This window comes from Puma concolor, chromosome A2 (assembly GCF_028749965.1).
Source record: "Puma concolor isolate L17-30 chromosome A2, mPumCon1.1.hap2, whole genome shotgun sequence".
NCBI classification, from domain to species: domain Eukaryota; kingdom Metazoa; phylum Chordata; class Mammalia; order Carnivora; family Felidae; genus Puma; species Puma concolor.
The window spans coordinates 151,734,607-151,750,348 of record NC_141668.1 but is presented as its reverse complement, the minus strand read 5'-3'; the positions used below and the strand labels follow the sequence as shown (position 1 = coordinate 151,750,348).

Sequence of the window (15,742 nt, the reverse complement as noted above, 5' to 3'; positions counted from 1 at the left end):
ATCCCCCAGCTCATGGGTTCAAGCCCTGCATTGGGTTCTCTGCTGACAGCTCAGAGCCTGGAGCCTACTTCAGATCTGTGTGCCTCTCTCTCTGCCCCTCCCCACTTCTCTCTCTCTCTCTCTCTCTCTCTCTCAAATAAACATTAAAAACTTTAAAAAAAATTTTTTTTCCACATTTTTATTTATTTTTGGGACAGAGAGAGACAGAGCATGAACGGGGGAGGGGCAGAGAGAGAGGGAGACACAGAATCGGAAACAGGCTCCAGGCTCCGAGCCATCAGCCCAGAGCCTGACGCGGGGCTCGAACTCACGGAGTGCGAGATCGTGACCTGGCTGAAGTCGGACGCTTAACCGACTGCGCCACCCAGGCGCCCCTAAAAACTTTTAAAAAAAAAAAACATGGAGAACATTTTAGAAGAAAGATGGTAGTAATAATACACTTTTTAAAACAGCTGAAAGAGGGGCGCCTGGGTGGCTCAGTCGGTTAAGCGGCCGACTTCAGCTCAGGTCATGATCTTGCAGTCCGTGAGTTCGAGCCCTGCGTCGGGCTCTGTGCTGACAGCTCAGAGCCTGGAGCCTGTTTCAGATTCTGTGTCTCCCTCTCTCTGACCCTCCCCCATTCATGCTCTGTCTCTCTCTGTCTCAAAAATAAATAAACGTTAAAAAAAATTTTAAAAAAATAAATAAAAATTTTTAAAAAACAGCTGAAAGAGTAGTTTCCCCCATTACCTCACCAGATTAAGATGCTGAATTGTGTCTCATTCCCTAGAGTGAGCAGGGATGGTGCCATCTTCAGTGTCTGTGGTTTTTGTCTGGAACTCACAAACACTGGCCATTCAAACAGTGTTAGAAAGGCACCCCAGACTTCATATAGCCTTAGTTAGGGTGTCCCAGTTAGAGGTCTCCATGTACTTGTGGAAAATCCAGGAGGAGAAATAGGCTGCTTCTCTTTGAAGTGTGTGTCTGATGGCTTCTAGGTAAGGCTTGACTTGGAAGCTGTTGAGATCTTGGAAATTACCTGTTTCAAAACTCCTTCATTAAATAAATGAGGAAACTGAAGCCCAATGAAGTGACTTCATGGCTAAAGCAGGGAGCCCTGGTTTCCATACTCCAGGCCACTGGCTTTCCACTCTGTTGCCAAGCTTCTCAGCATGGGTTTTCTACTACAGGATTTTAGGGTCTTCATGTCAAAAAATTTCACAGATTACTCAAGGAATAGTTCAGGTCTTTATTAGCCTCCTTAATTAAAGACACGTCATTATAAAAAATTAACTTTGCTATAAACTGTCACCCATCTTTGTTAAACATTGTGGACAGTTAATTGCCTTGGCAGTTCTGTTTCAGAACTCAGTAGTGCTCTCCCTTCAAGTTAAATCATACAAAATTCAGAAGGAATTACTACATTAGTTTTAGGTGCTGAGACTAAAACTATCATTCATCACTAACTCCCTTAGATTGGCCTCTTAGATATGTAGCCACAGAAGTAACTTTTAGTAATTCCAGTAGCATGAAGATCATTAAAAACAAGTGAAAACAAAACAGTTGAGAAATTAATTTTCTATGTATTTTTTAATGACTTATACAGCTTTCTTTATGTTTCTTGGGCTGGGATTAATTTACATTATTAATCTTCACTCATCTTTTCACAGAGATGGGGGTTGAGAGGGACAAGGGCCAGGTTGCTGACCTTCCAGTATTCCACACAAATGTGTGGGATATTTTTATGGGACAGTCTTAATCTGAGATGAAATTTAGTAAGAAAACAGTTTTCTTGTGTCAGAGATCATTTTAACAGAGAAATTGTAATAGAATTAGTTACTTTCAAGTTCTTTGGCTTGAGAGCCAGGTGATTGGTAGGTAGATGAGCAAGTGTTGCTAAAGGACTGGTTGCATATTGGGTAGGCGAGTGGGTCACTTTTCTGAGTTATTTACAGAGGCTCTTTTGTCCTGAGGACCATGCTTAGCATTATTTGGCATGCGCCTCAATCACTCAGGGCTTCAGAACCAGGAAGAGGACTCACATATTCCAGGATCCCAATTTCTACAAAAGCAGATGAAGTTTTATAGCCTCCATTGGTGACTTCTTTCATCCTTCATGTGCCTTTTCATGTGTTCTCTTGCATAAACTGAAGCCCTTTTCCTCTTGCTTGTCACACTTCAGAGCAGCTATTCAGAATTCCTTTTGGATAGCTCAAAAGCTAGATGCACCTCTCCCAGTGTCTTCAGTCTGCATCCTCACAAGTTGCACTTTGCATCTCTAGGCCAATTTGGTTGCTCAGAAAATGAGATAAAAGGTAGGAAAGATAGTCAGTGGGCACTTGAATGAATAATCCTTGCCAGTGCCAAGTGAGAAGGATGAACCCATTGATGTTCTTTTCCTTTGCCCTCTATCATCTCAGATTCTGGGAATTGTCTGATCCTTAGCTATCTGCTCCAGTTTAGGCTGTCTCCTAGGATGGTGGACCCCTGTTTGCCCAGAGGATAATATCTGATAGCCATGTAAAGATACCACAGATAAATGTGCTGGGGCTGTGGGGGAGGGGTTGTGAGTACCTCACAAGCTGCTCTCTTCTGAAGAGTTTATTGTGATCTGGATTCTGACCTCCAGCCTTTCAGGCTCATAAGTTATTTGTAGTTGAGTCCACCAAGTAATTAGGCTATAAAAAAAAATAGGGTGTTCAAAACCTAAACATTAACCAGACTAACAACTGGAATACCATATATCTGCTTTCCAGAGCACTGTGATCTCATTGTTAATGATACCTGGGACATCATATGTGCAATCTCAGGGTTCTTGGGGTACATGAATTTGGCCAAAGCAATAAGATCATCTTGAGGTTCTTTCTGAGTTGCAGTGGAACCCTGATGACCCCCCAGCCCAGCTATGAGAGTACATGTTCCTTGTTACTAGGATACTTTGATCTGACAGATAGAGTGCCTGTGACTGTTCTGTGTGACATCTCTCTTTCTCCACTTCTCCATTCCCTCTCTCCTCTCCATTTCCAAACCATTCTTATCCTACAACTCTTGTCACTGTCTCCATTCTAGCCACTACTTTTCTGGTAATCCTAACTATCATAATTCCCAGGTTTTTAGATTGATGGGTTTGCTTCCTGCTGACACATAGATCAGCATCTTCATCATCCTATTAGCAGCTAATCTCATTCACAGAGTCTCAGAATCACTTCCTAACTCTATCTGGGCTTGACCTCCCAGCCTTCTAGCCAGTGGCTACAGTAGTAACCCTCGGGGGCAGGGGAGAGGATGGTTTCCAGGAGATTCTTACTTTGTGCAAAACTCCTAGGGTACATACAAGTAATGAAGTGGAAGCCAGCTCACCTGGGGACACAGGTTCTCCCATGTTCTGAACAAAGCTTTTGGGATCATCTGGAAGATCTGAAGCTTATAGTCTGAAGCAAAGCTCAGTTAGCCCCACAAAACATCCCTTTTCCTTGAAGTGCAGTGGTTCCCTGAAGGGAACGTGATGTCTGCTCTGCTGCTGTCTTTACAAGCCGTTGCAAGGTTGAACCAGCAAGTTGCTTCCCACATTTTAGCATACTCCTAGCATAAAACAGCACCTCTTAGCTCATTCGTTTTCAGCTGGGGGGACATCCTGGCACAGGGTCTTCTTTGTTTCTAGTCTGCCATTGTTTCTGTAGATTTCTCTGGGTTCCTAAATGTATGGTTTATGTAGTTCAACCCTCCCATTCAGTGAGTGTTTGCTAGGGTCCAGCCAGGCCCTGGGCTAGATGCTGAGGAACAGAGAAAAAGGCAACTCAGTCTCCCAGACCTCGGTCTGTATATAATAAACTAGTTCTCTGGGTTGTTGAGGTTATCTTTTCTTAAATAGCTTTCTAGAATGTTTCTTCAGAATAGTATATACTTTCTACATCAAAATTTTTCTCAAGAAAAATGCTAAACTTTGTATATTTTCCTCCTGAAAAAAAATGTGACTCTTTATGTCATTTCTAGTACTACAAAACAGGGTGGAAATGTGGTTCTGAGTAAGAAAATGCTTATGTTTTTGCAGGTCTTATCATCTCTCTGCAGCTTCTCCGTGGAGATATGGAACAGATTAGGAGGGAAAACCCCATGATATTTAATAGGGGATTGGCAATTACAAGAAAATTGGGATTTCCTGATGTCATCATGCCAGGTAGGCTGCACTTCTTGGGACTGGGTTGGGAGAAGGGTTAGAAGGATGGAGTCCAGTGCTTCTCTCATGAGCAGATGGTAAACTGTGCTGTGGAGGAGCCATGCAGCCATTAAAAGCCTCTGTATCCCAAGCCAGGTTGCTGACTACAATCTGGAGTCAGTGGCTCCTTGTTGGCATTTTTTCAAGAAGCCTCCACATCATATTCACCAACGTGACATCTGCAACATGACAACCCAGAAGATGGGCTTTGTTGTCTCCTGTAGAGACTGGGTGGTAGGAACTGACATGGAACTCTTCTTAGGGGGATGCCTTTTACTTTTTTCTCTTCCATTACATTTCCTAGAAAATTGGCTCACAAGAACTTCCTCTTTAAGGGGAAAAATATACCAAAATATGTGCCTGTAGTATTGATGAATCCAATTCATGTAGGAAAACCAGATGTATTTTAATGTATCAGAAAACAAATGGGGCAAATGGTATAAGTTAGGCACTAGGAGTAGTACTACCTAGACAGTTTCTCAGGAATTGGCTCACTGTTCCCATCTAATGCCCAATGGAGAGCTAGTGCAGAAGGTGGAAATGCATCAACCCTCACGTGTGGTTCTAGCAGTTCAATCCCAGGTTCACATTTCCTAGTCAGGCAGATACAGGCAAAGCATCCAAAGTGGATCAAAACAGGCCATCAGAGCCACGAGGGCCTTAGGGTGTGAGGGAAGGACGGGAGTGACTCATATAGAGGGCAGGTGGTCTGATAAGCAGAGAAGATGTGAACAAAGACAAGGGAATCTGAACAGGCAAATAGCTGGTTTTCTGAATGGATTACAGGAGTAATGGACCTACCCTTTCCATTGAGTTTTAATGATCTGGTAAAAGCTTATTTGCTTCTGTTTGAAAGATCCAGGGCAGGCCAGACTGAACTGATTGTCACCACTCTAAATATCACCTATTTGGACTTCTTCATGGTGTTCTAAATCCGCTTGTTGGAAATATTTGTCAACACAAACCCAAAGCAGAGTATAGTCTGAGCACAGAGAAGGCCCATGTGATAGATTCCAGCTGCCTTACAACTTCCCACACTATGCCTGGACTTGTTTTCTGTTATCTGCTTCCCCCACTCGTAGACACTGTGAATGCAGAACAAGCTGCTGTGAACAGCCCTCATCTCCTGCTCTGCACACAGAAGGATCTGTGTGGGATCCTAGGCCACTCGATCAATTCCATGTTTATCTTTAAATGCTTGGGAGACTTCATGCTTATGAAGGGCCCACATCTGACTGTTGGAGAACGATGTCCTTCACAGTGTCCTGACACCATTCCACAGCCCTGGTTATCAGGACAAGAAGAGCCCAGGCATAGTCCTGGGTTCTTGACAAAATGTCATAGAAGAAAGAATAGATGGTTACCAAAATTGATCTGGTGATTTTTTTTTAGTTAGATATCCAGGCTCATGAAGTGGAGTCATATATTCTAAGAGATATATTTAAAGTCCTTCCTTTCTTTTAAGAACTTAAGATTTGTACATTTGGACATTTCCTTCCTCTTAGCCTTCACAGTCAGAGAATTAAAACCAAGTGAAGTGAACAGAGACTAAAAAGAAACAAAATTTAGTGAAAAAATTCTTAAGCAAAGTTTGATTTTAAGAATTATGTTGTCCAACCCTCATCTATGGAAAGAAATCTTTTTGTAGAGCACCCTGCATCTCTTTGCATCATCAACACACAGGTTTGTAAAGGACCTGGGTATGCTAGACATGTCTTGGGAAATCAGCTGCATCAGGCATTGGTGAAGGAAGCTGAGGTTAAGGGAGTTTTCCCTCCCCTAGGCAGCTAAGGGACCATCATAGGATTTGTCTCCACAGGCCTCCACAGGGCTGAGCCCGACAGGGCTCAGACACTGGGCCATCTTGGGAGGTCCAGGCCAGGCCTGTGAGTATGCTGCTTCCTGGGTTGTCTGCCTTTGAGCACTAAGTGCCAAAACTGAAAGTAAGGATTGGTTCACAGGCAGGAAGCAGTCCTTTGTGCATAATCTGGCTCCCTCTCTACCCTTCTTCCCCCTGAGGAAAGATTTTTTTTGCAGATCGGCACTCCCAGGGTTGTGAGCTAACAACTGACTGACAGACCTCTTAATGCACTCCACGATCTCATCAGAGTGGATTTGCCATTCTCAGGCCTGGTGACAGCACTGGCCTGCAGGTTCTGCTGGAGCAACAGTAAAAGTGGTACAGGAATGTTTTACATGCAGTTGCCCTATCTTGGGAAACCATGTAGCCAGAACTCCCTTGGCTTCCTGACCACCCGTCCACCTGCGGCTGATCCATCTGTCACCTGTAGGAGTGTTGTACCTGGGCTGCAGCAGTCCCTCCATCCTTACAGTGCTGGTGTGACCAAGTTACAAGAAGTTGCAACTTCTTGGCACATGGACATATATATGAGAAATGAACAAGGCAATGAATTATGTCAGTAACTGTGAGCATTCTAACACTTAAGTCTGAGAGATTGGAGTAAATGGAAAAATTATAATTACTCATAAACTATGATTCTTATTTTAAAACAGCATTTGATAGAAATTGTCAGGCACTCATTTGGAGAGGTCTTGTTTGTCAGGATGACCCAGATAGGGCTCGAAGCATATTGACAGAGCTTAGAGCTCTGAGTTACAGAGTTCAACCAGGCTCTAGCCACACCAGTATCCAACATACCATTTTGAAAAAGGTCCCTCTGATGATCTCCCATTGCTTTCCAAGGGTGTGTACATACACATCATGTGACTACTGTGAACAGGAGATGTGCTACTCTGTGCCACAGCTGAAGTCCTGACTATGCAGCTATCCAGCTCTGCTCATGACCCGTGGTAGTGAGCTAGAGGCAAGAGTGCTATTGCTGGTGGTCCCAGAAAAGACACACTCCAACCAAGGAGATGACATTCTAGACTATAGAAGAACAAATAGATATGGGAATTTAAGCCTAATTTTGAAACTAAGCATTCACAGCCTTTATTGGTTGGTCACCATATTCCTGAGGGCATGTCCTCCTTCTGTCCAAACTCACTTTAGTTCAGTTCAAAAGCTAATAACTTCTTTCCTAGGTTTTTTTTTTTTTTTTTCAAGAAGATGAGCAGGAAAGACCAGAGTAGGACAGGTGTTCCAGGTGAACAAGTTAGAGTTAACATTGTTCCCAGTGAAGTAACCAAAATAAAACTTTAAAGAGAACTGCTGGCCAAAAGACTATAAACTGAAAGGAATGATTTAAAATTTTTTGCTCAGGAAGAGGCTGTGCCCTCCTGCAGACCATCCCCAAGCTAGAAGAGCTGGGCCACCACCTCCTAAATCCCTCTGGAGTGCTTAGCTTTCCTGGAAAGCCTATTCCCTGGAGTCAGTAGTACAGAGTTCTGTCACATGGCTCTGTGGGAATTACATTTTAATTTGTTTTCTAAGTCTTGAATTTTTTTTAATTTTATTTTTTATTTTTTAAAATTTACATCCAAATTAGTTAGCATATAGTGCAACAATGATTTCAGGAGTAGATTCCTTAGTGCCCCTTACCCATTTAGCCCACCCCACCTCCCACAACCCCTCCAGTAACCCTCAGTTTGTTCTCCATATTTATGAGTCTCTTCTGTTTTGTCCCCCTCCCTGTTTGTATATTTGTTTCCCTTCCCTTATGTTCATCTGTTTTGTCGCTTAAAGTTCTCATATGAGTGAAGTCATATGATTTTTGTCTTTCTCTGACTAATTTCACTTAGCATAATACCCTCCAGTTCCATCCACATAGTTGCAAATGGCAAGATTTCATTCTTTTTGATTGCCGAGTAATACTCCATTGTATACATATACCACTAGCCAGTTTGATCAAAAAGAAAAAGGACCCAAATAAATAAGAATGAAAGAAGAGAGATCACAACCAACACAGAAATAATAATAAGAGAATATTATCAGCAATTATATGCCAATAAAATGGGCAATAGGGAAGAAATGGACAAATTCCTAGAAACAAATACACTACCAAAACTGAAACAGGAAGAAATAGAAAATTTGAACAGACCCATAACTAGTAAGGAAATAGAATTAATAATCAAAAATCTCCCAAAAAAACAAGAGTCCAGGGCCAGATGGCTTTCCAGGGGAATTCTACCAAACATTTAAGGAGGAGTTAACACCTATTCTCTTGAAGCTGTTCCAAAAAATAGAAATGGAAGGAAAACTTCCAAACTCTTTCTATGAAGCCAGCATTACCCTGATTCCAAAACCAGACAGAGACCCCACTAAAAAGGAGAACTATAGACCAATTTCCCTGATGAACATGGATGCAAAAATCCTCAACAAGATATTAGCCAACCAGATACAACAATACACTAAAAAAATTATTCACCATGACCAAGTGGGATTTATACCTGGGATGCAGGGCTGTTTCAATATCCACAAAACAATTAACGTGATTCATCACATCAATAAAAGAAAGGACAAGAACCATATGATCCTCTCAATAGGTGCAGAGTTTTTTAAATGGTCTTCTTTCTTGGTAGAAGAAACCTGCTTTTGAGTTAGTGTGCTCTGGCTCAGGGCCAGGTTTTTCCCAAATCAGTGGTTCTCCAGTGTTAGTATGTATCCGAGTCACCTACAGGGCTTGCAAACACAGAATGCTGGGCCCACCCCCCATGAGTTTCTAATGCAATAGGATTGGCGTGGGACCCAACAATTTACATTCCTTATAAGCTCTGAGACGATGGTAATATTGCTTCGTTGGGACCCCTTTTGAGAACCATGTCCTAGAGAGGACTCTGCCTTAGGGAGGCTTTGTCCCTCCCTAAGTCAGACCTGGCACAAGTACTGCTCTCTGGGTTTGCTCTGAACTTGCCCATTAGAAAGCAACTCTGCAGGCATGGCATCCTTCTAGGGGACCCTCTGATTCTTGCCCTTGTGCTCAGAAATACGCTCTGTCCTTTGCTTTGACTCTTGATAAAAAGTGCATGCTTCATCACCGACCTGCAAGTGATGTTTTTTTTTTCTCTTTTCCTGTTTGTCTTAATTGTTCTTGTCTCTCTCTGTGCTGTCCCCTCATTGTCGCCCCTTTCTTTCTGGTGCAGAGATGAAGATAGTTGGGTGTAAGTTCCTGCTTTTGTGTGTCCTGTCTGCTTTTGCCTGCTTTGTTTCCATCTTCATTTGTTTCATGGAATGTTGGAATACTGGGGTGGGGTATCATGTACATTATTAATCCTTCATCAGCCTCATCCTTTGGGGTAACTGACATAAAAAAAGAAGATACTAGCCCAATCTAGAAGACTGTGTATTACTTTAGGTGTTCATTAAGATCTGAAGTAACTAAGAACATAGTGGAATGTTTAGAAAACGTTAACAAGCCCTAGGTGTATAGCTACGGGGAAAGATTGTATGAGACACATCAGCTACTTCCATTGAAAGGAAAATGAGTAGTGCTTATCCCAGGCTATACAGAATCAGAAAGGTAGAAAGCTTCTCTTTTCAGCTCTGTTAGACACATCTCACACAAAAGACAAAGGCATGACTTTTGAAAGAAAGCTCTCCTCAGGAAGAGTGATGAAAGTATTTGCCACAAGTAGTAGTGGTCAGTCTGACTGTCAAATGAGGCTTTGGCAATATCTAAGGGATGATTTAGGAATGATCACATCTGGTCTGACAACAGGTTGGAATAACCCAAGAAAGGAATAACCCTTGACCCAAGAAAGGAGTAACCATATATAAATGATGTCAGACCATGCCCATTCTTGTCTTCCTGTTAGAGCAGGGAACATTACTGATCTTGTAACAGTTGAAACCAGTAGAAGTGTGACACTGAAGACGTGGTTTGAAAGTAAAATACTCTTGAGTATATTTATCTTACCCCAGTTCCTTTCCCCAGCAGCAGCTGTTGTTAACCATTTTCTGCTTAATTTTTTTTTAACATTTATTTATTTTTGAGACAGAGAGAGACAGAGCATGAACGGGGGAGGGTCAGAGAGAGGGAGACACAGAATTTGAAACAGGCTCCAGGCTCTGAGCTGTCAGCACAGAGCCCGACGCGGGGCTCGAACTCACGGACTGCGAGATCATGACCTGAGCTGAAGTCGGCCGCTTAACCGACTGAGCCACCCAGGCGCCCCAACCATTTTCTTCTATAAACATCCAGAGATAGGCTATGCACAAACCATATTTAATTTTTGTTTTTTTTCTTTTTGTGCAAATGGTAGAACACTATGCCCATTGTCCTGAGCTAAGAATTCTTGGAATTTATTCCGTGTGAAGCATGTGGGACCACCTCTATTTTCTCATTGTTTTTAATGGGTGCATATGGTTCTACTTTCTGGGTGAATCACAATTTGTATAGCCCTTTATTGTGTGTATTTAGATTATTTCCAGTCTTGTGTTACTACAGTGATTCAAAATAAATATCCTTGTATTTAAAAAAAGAAAGAAGGTAAAGAACCTGTCTTTTCTAGATACTCTGAGAATTCCCGTAAGAGTCTTTTTTGGCAGGGGGAGAGGTCTCTTCTTTAAAATAATGGGTCCCTGGGTGGCTCAGTCGGTTGGGCGACAGACTTCCACTCAGGTCATGATCTCCCAGTTCATGAGTCGAGCCCCACATTGGGCTCTGTGCTGACAGCTCAGAGCCTGGAGCCTGCTTCGGATTCTGTATCTTCCTCTCTCTCTGCCCCTCCCTGACTCATGTGCATGCGCTCTCTCTCTCTCTCTCTCTCTGTCTCTCAGAAATAAATATTAAAAAAAAAAAATAAGGGGCACCTGGGTGGCTCGGTTGGGTGTCCGACTTCGGCTCGGGTCATGATCTCACAGTTTGTGGGTTTGAGCCCCACATCAGGCTCTGTGCTGACAGCTTGGAGCCTGGAGCCTGCTTTGGATTCTGTGTCTCCCTCTCCCTCTGCCCCTCCCCCACTCATGCTCTGTCTCTGTCTCTCTCAAAATCATCATAAACAAACATTTAAAAAATAAAATAAGAACTACAACACCTTACAACATTGGTCATATGCCTGAAATTGTCTAAGTTGAATGGTTGTTAATGTCTCCATATCCCCATGATGCTGTCGGAGGACTTCACTCCTATTCTGCCAAAAGATAAAATTGGTGCCATCCTGAGCAGGCTGCTATGTCTGCTGAGAGAGAGAAGGTTAGTTCTAGTTTCACATGATCTTAAGGGAAAGAAAGCACTCTCCCTCCTAATCCTATCTAGAAGTAGACAAGGTATAAGTAAATAATAGTGTTAAATACTAGTATCCTTGAACCCAAATGTTCCTAATATGTGGTATGACTAATTTATACAGAAGGAACATGAATGTAATAAAGAGTCTAAACAAGACTGAGTGCCCAAATCTGTATTGGCTGTCCTGGATTATTTCTCCTGGGATGGAATTCTACATAGGCTAGAGCCATGTGGACCCAAAATTCCTGGTAAGGCTGGAGTATCTGGCAGGAGATTCTCCTGCTAACAGATGCTCTGGTGCCCAAGCCAGACCTCAGAGGTTCTGAAACCTCTCCAGAGACTGCTGTCAGAAGAGATGTACAAACACATTGTGAGCTCTGTTTCTCCAGTGTCATACCAGGGTGCAGGTCTTCAGAGGATCACACCTGGCCACTGAGGTGTGCAATTCTCTGTGACTGCTGGATGCAGCTCTGTCACAGTGTTCTCGGCCCCCTAAGATTTCTGGTAGCTGAAGAACACTGTTTCCTTCTAGGACCTCCCACTCCATAAAGACCCCAGAATGTTTCAGGCCAATCCCTGACATAAGAAGGTAGCTTCAGGTTCATTACTCTGCTCCTTCCCAGCAGCTGCTTATTTATACTTACAAGAAGCTGGATTTTTGATGTGTATTTGCAGTGTAGTAAAGCTGTTCTTGACGCATAAACACCCAAGCCAGGTATCAGGAAACTATAGTCCCTGGGCCAAAATCCAGCCAGAGGCCTATTTTTGTACCACCTGCCAGCTGAGAATGTTTTTTCACATTTTAAAAGGGTTGTGAAAGCAAAGAACATGTAACAGAGACCTATGTGACCCAAAAAGCTTAAAATATTTACTATCTGGCTTCTTACAGAAAAAGTTGGCCAACCTCTACCTACTCTTAAGTCCCTAGTTCTCTGGCAAGCAGCTATACCAACAGCTTGCTACTCTCTGAGACTGTGAAAGGAACAAAGTTTATTCTGAGGCCCTCCTATAAGAACAACCTCATTCATTCATCTTTCCGTTCAAGAAACTCTGTTGCATGTCAGCTGAGCACTAAACAGAGATAAAAAGGCATTGCTGATGCTTTTAGATGCTCTGCCAACCTTAGGAAGCAGAGCACACCTAACAAAGGGAGGCAGAGTTGCCCTCAATAATACCTACTCCCACATCCCGCAGAAAAAACCTCCCACTTCCATACCCCTCTCAGCATTCCTCTGTTCTGCTTAAGGGCTGCCTAGTCCCTAACACCCAGAAAAATTTCAGCAGCAGCTTCTCAGCAAACCCCCATGGTCTGGTTCCCTGGCATTAAACCCTGGAGAACATCAGAATTGCCTTGTGATTTTTGGTTTTGTTTAATGTATGTACACAAGTCTCACCCAATACCAACTGGAATCTCAAGAGGTAGACACTAGAAATCTAGTTTTAATAAGTTTCCTAGGTGATTAGAATACAGCCACCCACCCAGTGTTCTGTAAACTAACCTCACAAACTGCTGCTCAGGCCTTCTCTTTCCCATCCTCATTGTAATGTGCCTGTCCTCATCCCTCTCCTGGTAATATTTCCTTGCAATTGGCACTAAAGTTTATAGGAGCCTCCTGGAGACAGTGCCTTAACCCAAACACATGATTCCACTGTAGGCTTTGTGAGCATGTAACATGTAATAAGGACAGCTGAAGAGCAGGGAATCTCGGGAGCTATCTGTCAGGCAGGCCTGGGTCGTTAGATCCCAGGAGGCTTTCACATTGGCTGCTTCTTAGGTTTTCTCCTAGTTCCAGGAGAATTAGTGGAGAGCTCTATTTAAATGATCCCCAGAGAGCTTTTGACAAGAAGGCCCCAGCAACATTAACTATCACAGTTCTCGAAATTGAGGCCATAATTTGCAAAACTGCAACCCATAAAGAGGCCTAATACCTATTCTGCTGAGAATAGTCCTGGTGTAGGCATGTCTGTTCTCCAAATAAAGAGCAGCAAAAGATCTGATGAAATCAAGCTGCTTCAGTCTGTAACTCAGAGGGTATGTTTACTTGTATTGATAAATTGTCTCAGCAAGATATCACTGAAGGTATTCTATTTAAATAGGAAGTTTTAAAAGAATGAAAGCTGTAGGAATATCTAGCCCAGCCCTTCCATTTTAAATTAGCATGTTGATTTAAAATGCTCCAGAGGAGCTGCCCCAGAAACCATGGACTCACTCTATATAATCAACACAGACCAAATTCTGTCATTATCAATCTCCAAGGTAATACCCACTTTTGTATGAGTATTCTGTATCATATATTGATAGGAAAAGCTCACATGTTTCATTTGAAGGACACGTTTATTTATGGTTAACTGTTGTGGAGAGCCACAGAAATTTAAAATGTTTGTACAAGCTAGAATATTATTGCTGGTAGCCGGTATCTGCTTTTACAAGTCATGTGGATTACCTTGAGAATAACTTCTAGAGAGTGCTGGTTTAAACCAGAGTAATAGTTAAACAAAGTACCTATTCTGTAAATTAGACATTAAAATTCTCTAGACTATTCACTTTCTGCCAAATCAGTGTAGAAATTTAATAATTACTTAAATTCCATAGAAGAGCTAATGTGTAAGTAAAAGACTTTTATCAAAAGAAGGCTCTAAGATGTCTGTTTCAATTGTTAAAAATTCAAGGTGTAACCAACTGTGATTTGTCCCATTATAATACCAATTACCTATAGTAAAGGTCCCATTTAATTTTGAATTTTACTTCTAGGAATGATTTTATTCAGCTTCTGCCCTTACAATAGCAAAATGATGGATTTGACTTTCCCTTCCGCTTTCCTTTCCTACCTTACCTGCACACCTGAGTGCTATTTTAATGATATGCTTGAAGGGCCCAAGCAGAGATGTCCAAAGGAGGCAGATTAAAGTCCAGACTCCTGAGAATTCGAAGTAGAGGCTTTTCTCAGCCAGGAGGGAAGTCCATGTGAACTGCAAGAATAGACATCCTCTAGGCTGTCCTACCTATCCAGCAGTTAGTTGCATTTGTATGTGATTTTCAGAACATAATTTCCTTTCCCTTCATGGTAGCCTCAGGGCTGTTGGGGCACAAGATGTTTTTCACACATTAGAGAAAGTTCCCTGGGCTGTCAGAGAATAATTAATTGCTTCTCGTTGGCTGTTCTTCCTCACTTATGCTGAAGTATTTTGAGAACTTCATTATGCAACTAAATAACCATGGCTGCACTTCTGGTATAGTAAGACCACCTGAATAATAGGTCTGGTCATGAAGACCTCCACAGCTCAAGATATATGCCAGTTCTAGTCTATCATGTTTCATGCATAGGAGATACTAAGACACTTGCATAATCAGAAAGGTAGTCTGTGCAGAAAATGAGCCATCATCATGTATCTGACCAAACCAGAAAGCTTACTTGCTAACCAAAAACAATATCTGTTTATTTCATTGTGATTCCAAGTAATGAACATTTTCAGATTTTTCAGTTTTGCTAAGAACTGAGGTAGAAAGAATGTTTTGAATTGGCTTACTTTGCAAGTTAATCTTTCCATCACCTCTCAGTTGAGTTCTTCAGGCTGTTAGCACATCTTCACTTTGACCTTACATGTTTTCCTATACCATTTTTTTCCCTTTGAAGATTTTTTTCCCAGGACTTTACATTGCTGTTGTTGTGGTTGTCATCATGGTTGTTGTTTTGAAAGTCAAAATACCTTCTTTAGAATGTATGAATAAAATTGGTCATGTTACAAACTTAGAAGCTTAGAGCAGCCCAAATGAGCTCTTCTTATACATGAATAGACAATCCCCTTACCCTAAAAAAAAAGGCAGATGTGGTCATTTCTTAGGTCATTTCGGCTTGCAGTTTGGGCTTCACCTGCCCAAGTCTCGAGCAGCAGATATTGGCAAAGTGGGCAGAAGTCAGAGAGAAGCAAAGAGCATAACACATTGTTACCCCAGTGCCTAAGCACCTGTGCTTCTGGAAAGTCATCTGCTCCCAGAGCACTTGCAACACAAAGAAGAAAAAAAAATGAGTCCAGTGACCTGGGTCTGGCATTCCAGCAAGGGATGGGATTTGGAGCTAAGCCTCCAGAAGGAAAAAGTAGTGTATCCTCTAGTCAGACTTAGAAGGGTCGCAAGTTGAAAAAGAAAACCCGTAAAGGAAAAAGGAAACCACTTTTTTTTTTTTTTGGAGGGAAAGGAGGAATGATTAGTAGTTAAGTAGTAGACATAATACAATAAATGTTATTCCTGTTGATTCTAAAAATCTTCCCCCTTTGGAAGGTTTAGATTTCAGCTATTCTCCTGGAAGATAGACTGAGTAGTCACCTGTAATACAAGAGAAGATTCTCTGCCTCAGCTTTTCCCACCCTGGACAAACTGTGGTGAACACCTTTAGAAATTAGACTTAGAGAGCACCTGACT

General features: G+C 42.1%; 1 protein-coding gene across 14 annotated transcripts in view; it reads left to right on the top strand.

Moving 5' to 3' along the window:
* Nucleotides 1–15,742, top strand: part of DOCK3 (dedicator of cytokinesis 3) — a 602,545-nt gene that overhangs the window by 474,631 nt on the left and 112,172 nt on the right. For 10 of the 14 annotated variants that reach the window (XM_086698089.1, XM_086698088.1, XM_086698086.1 and 7 more), the window contains 2 exons: nucleotides 4,031–4,156; nucleotides 9,239–9,256. The exons of 1 other annotated variant lie outside the window; for it this stretch is intronic. In XM_086698089.1, the coding sequence (XP_086554215.1) occupies nucleotides 4,031–4,156; nucleotides 9,239–9,256 (144 nt within the window). The remainder of the gene's footprint in view (nucleotides 1–4,030; nucleotides 4,157–9,238; nucleotides 9,257–15,742) is intronic. 3 more of the 14 variants (XM_086698087.1, XM_086698083.1, XM_086698091.1) reach the window with 1 other exon arrangement.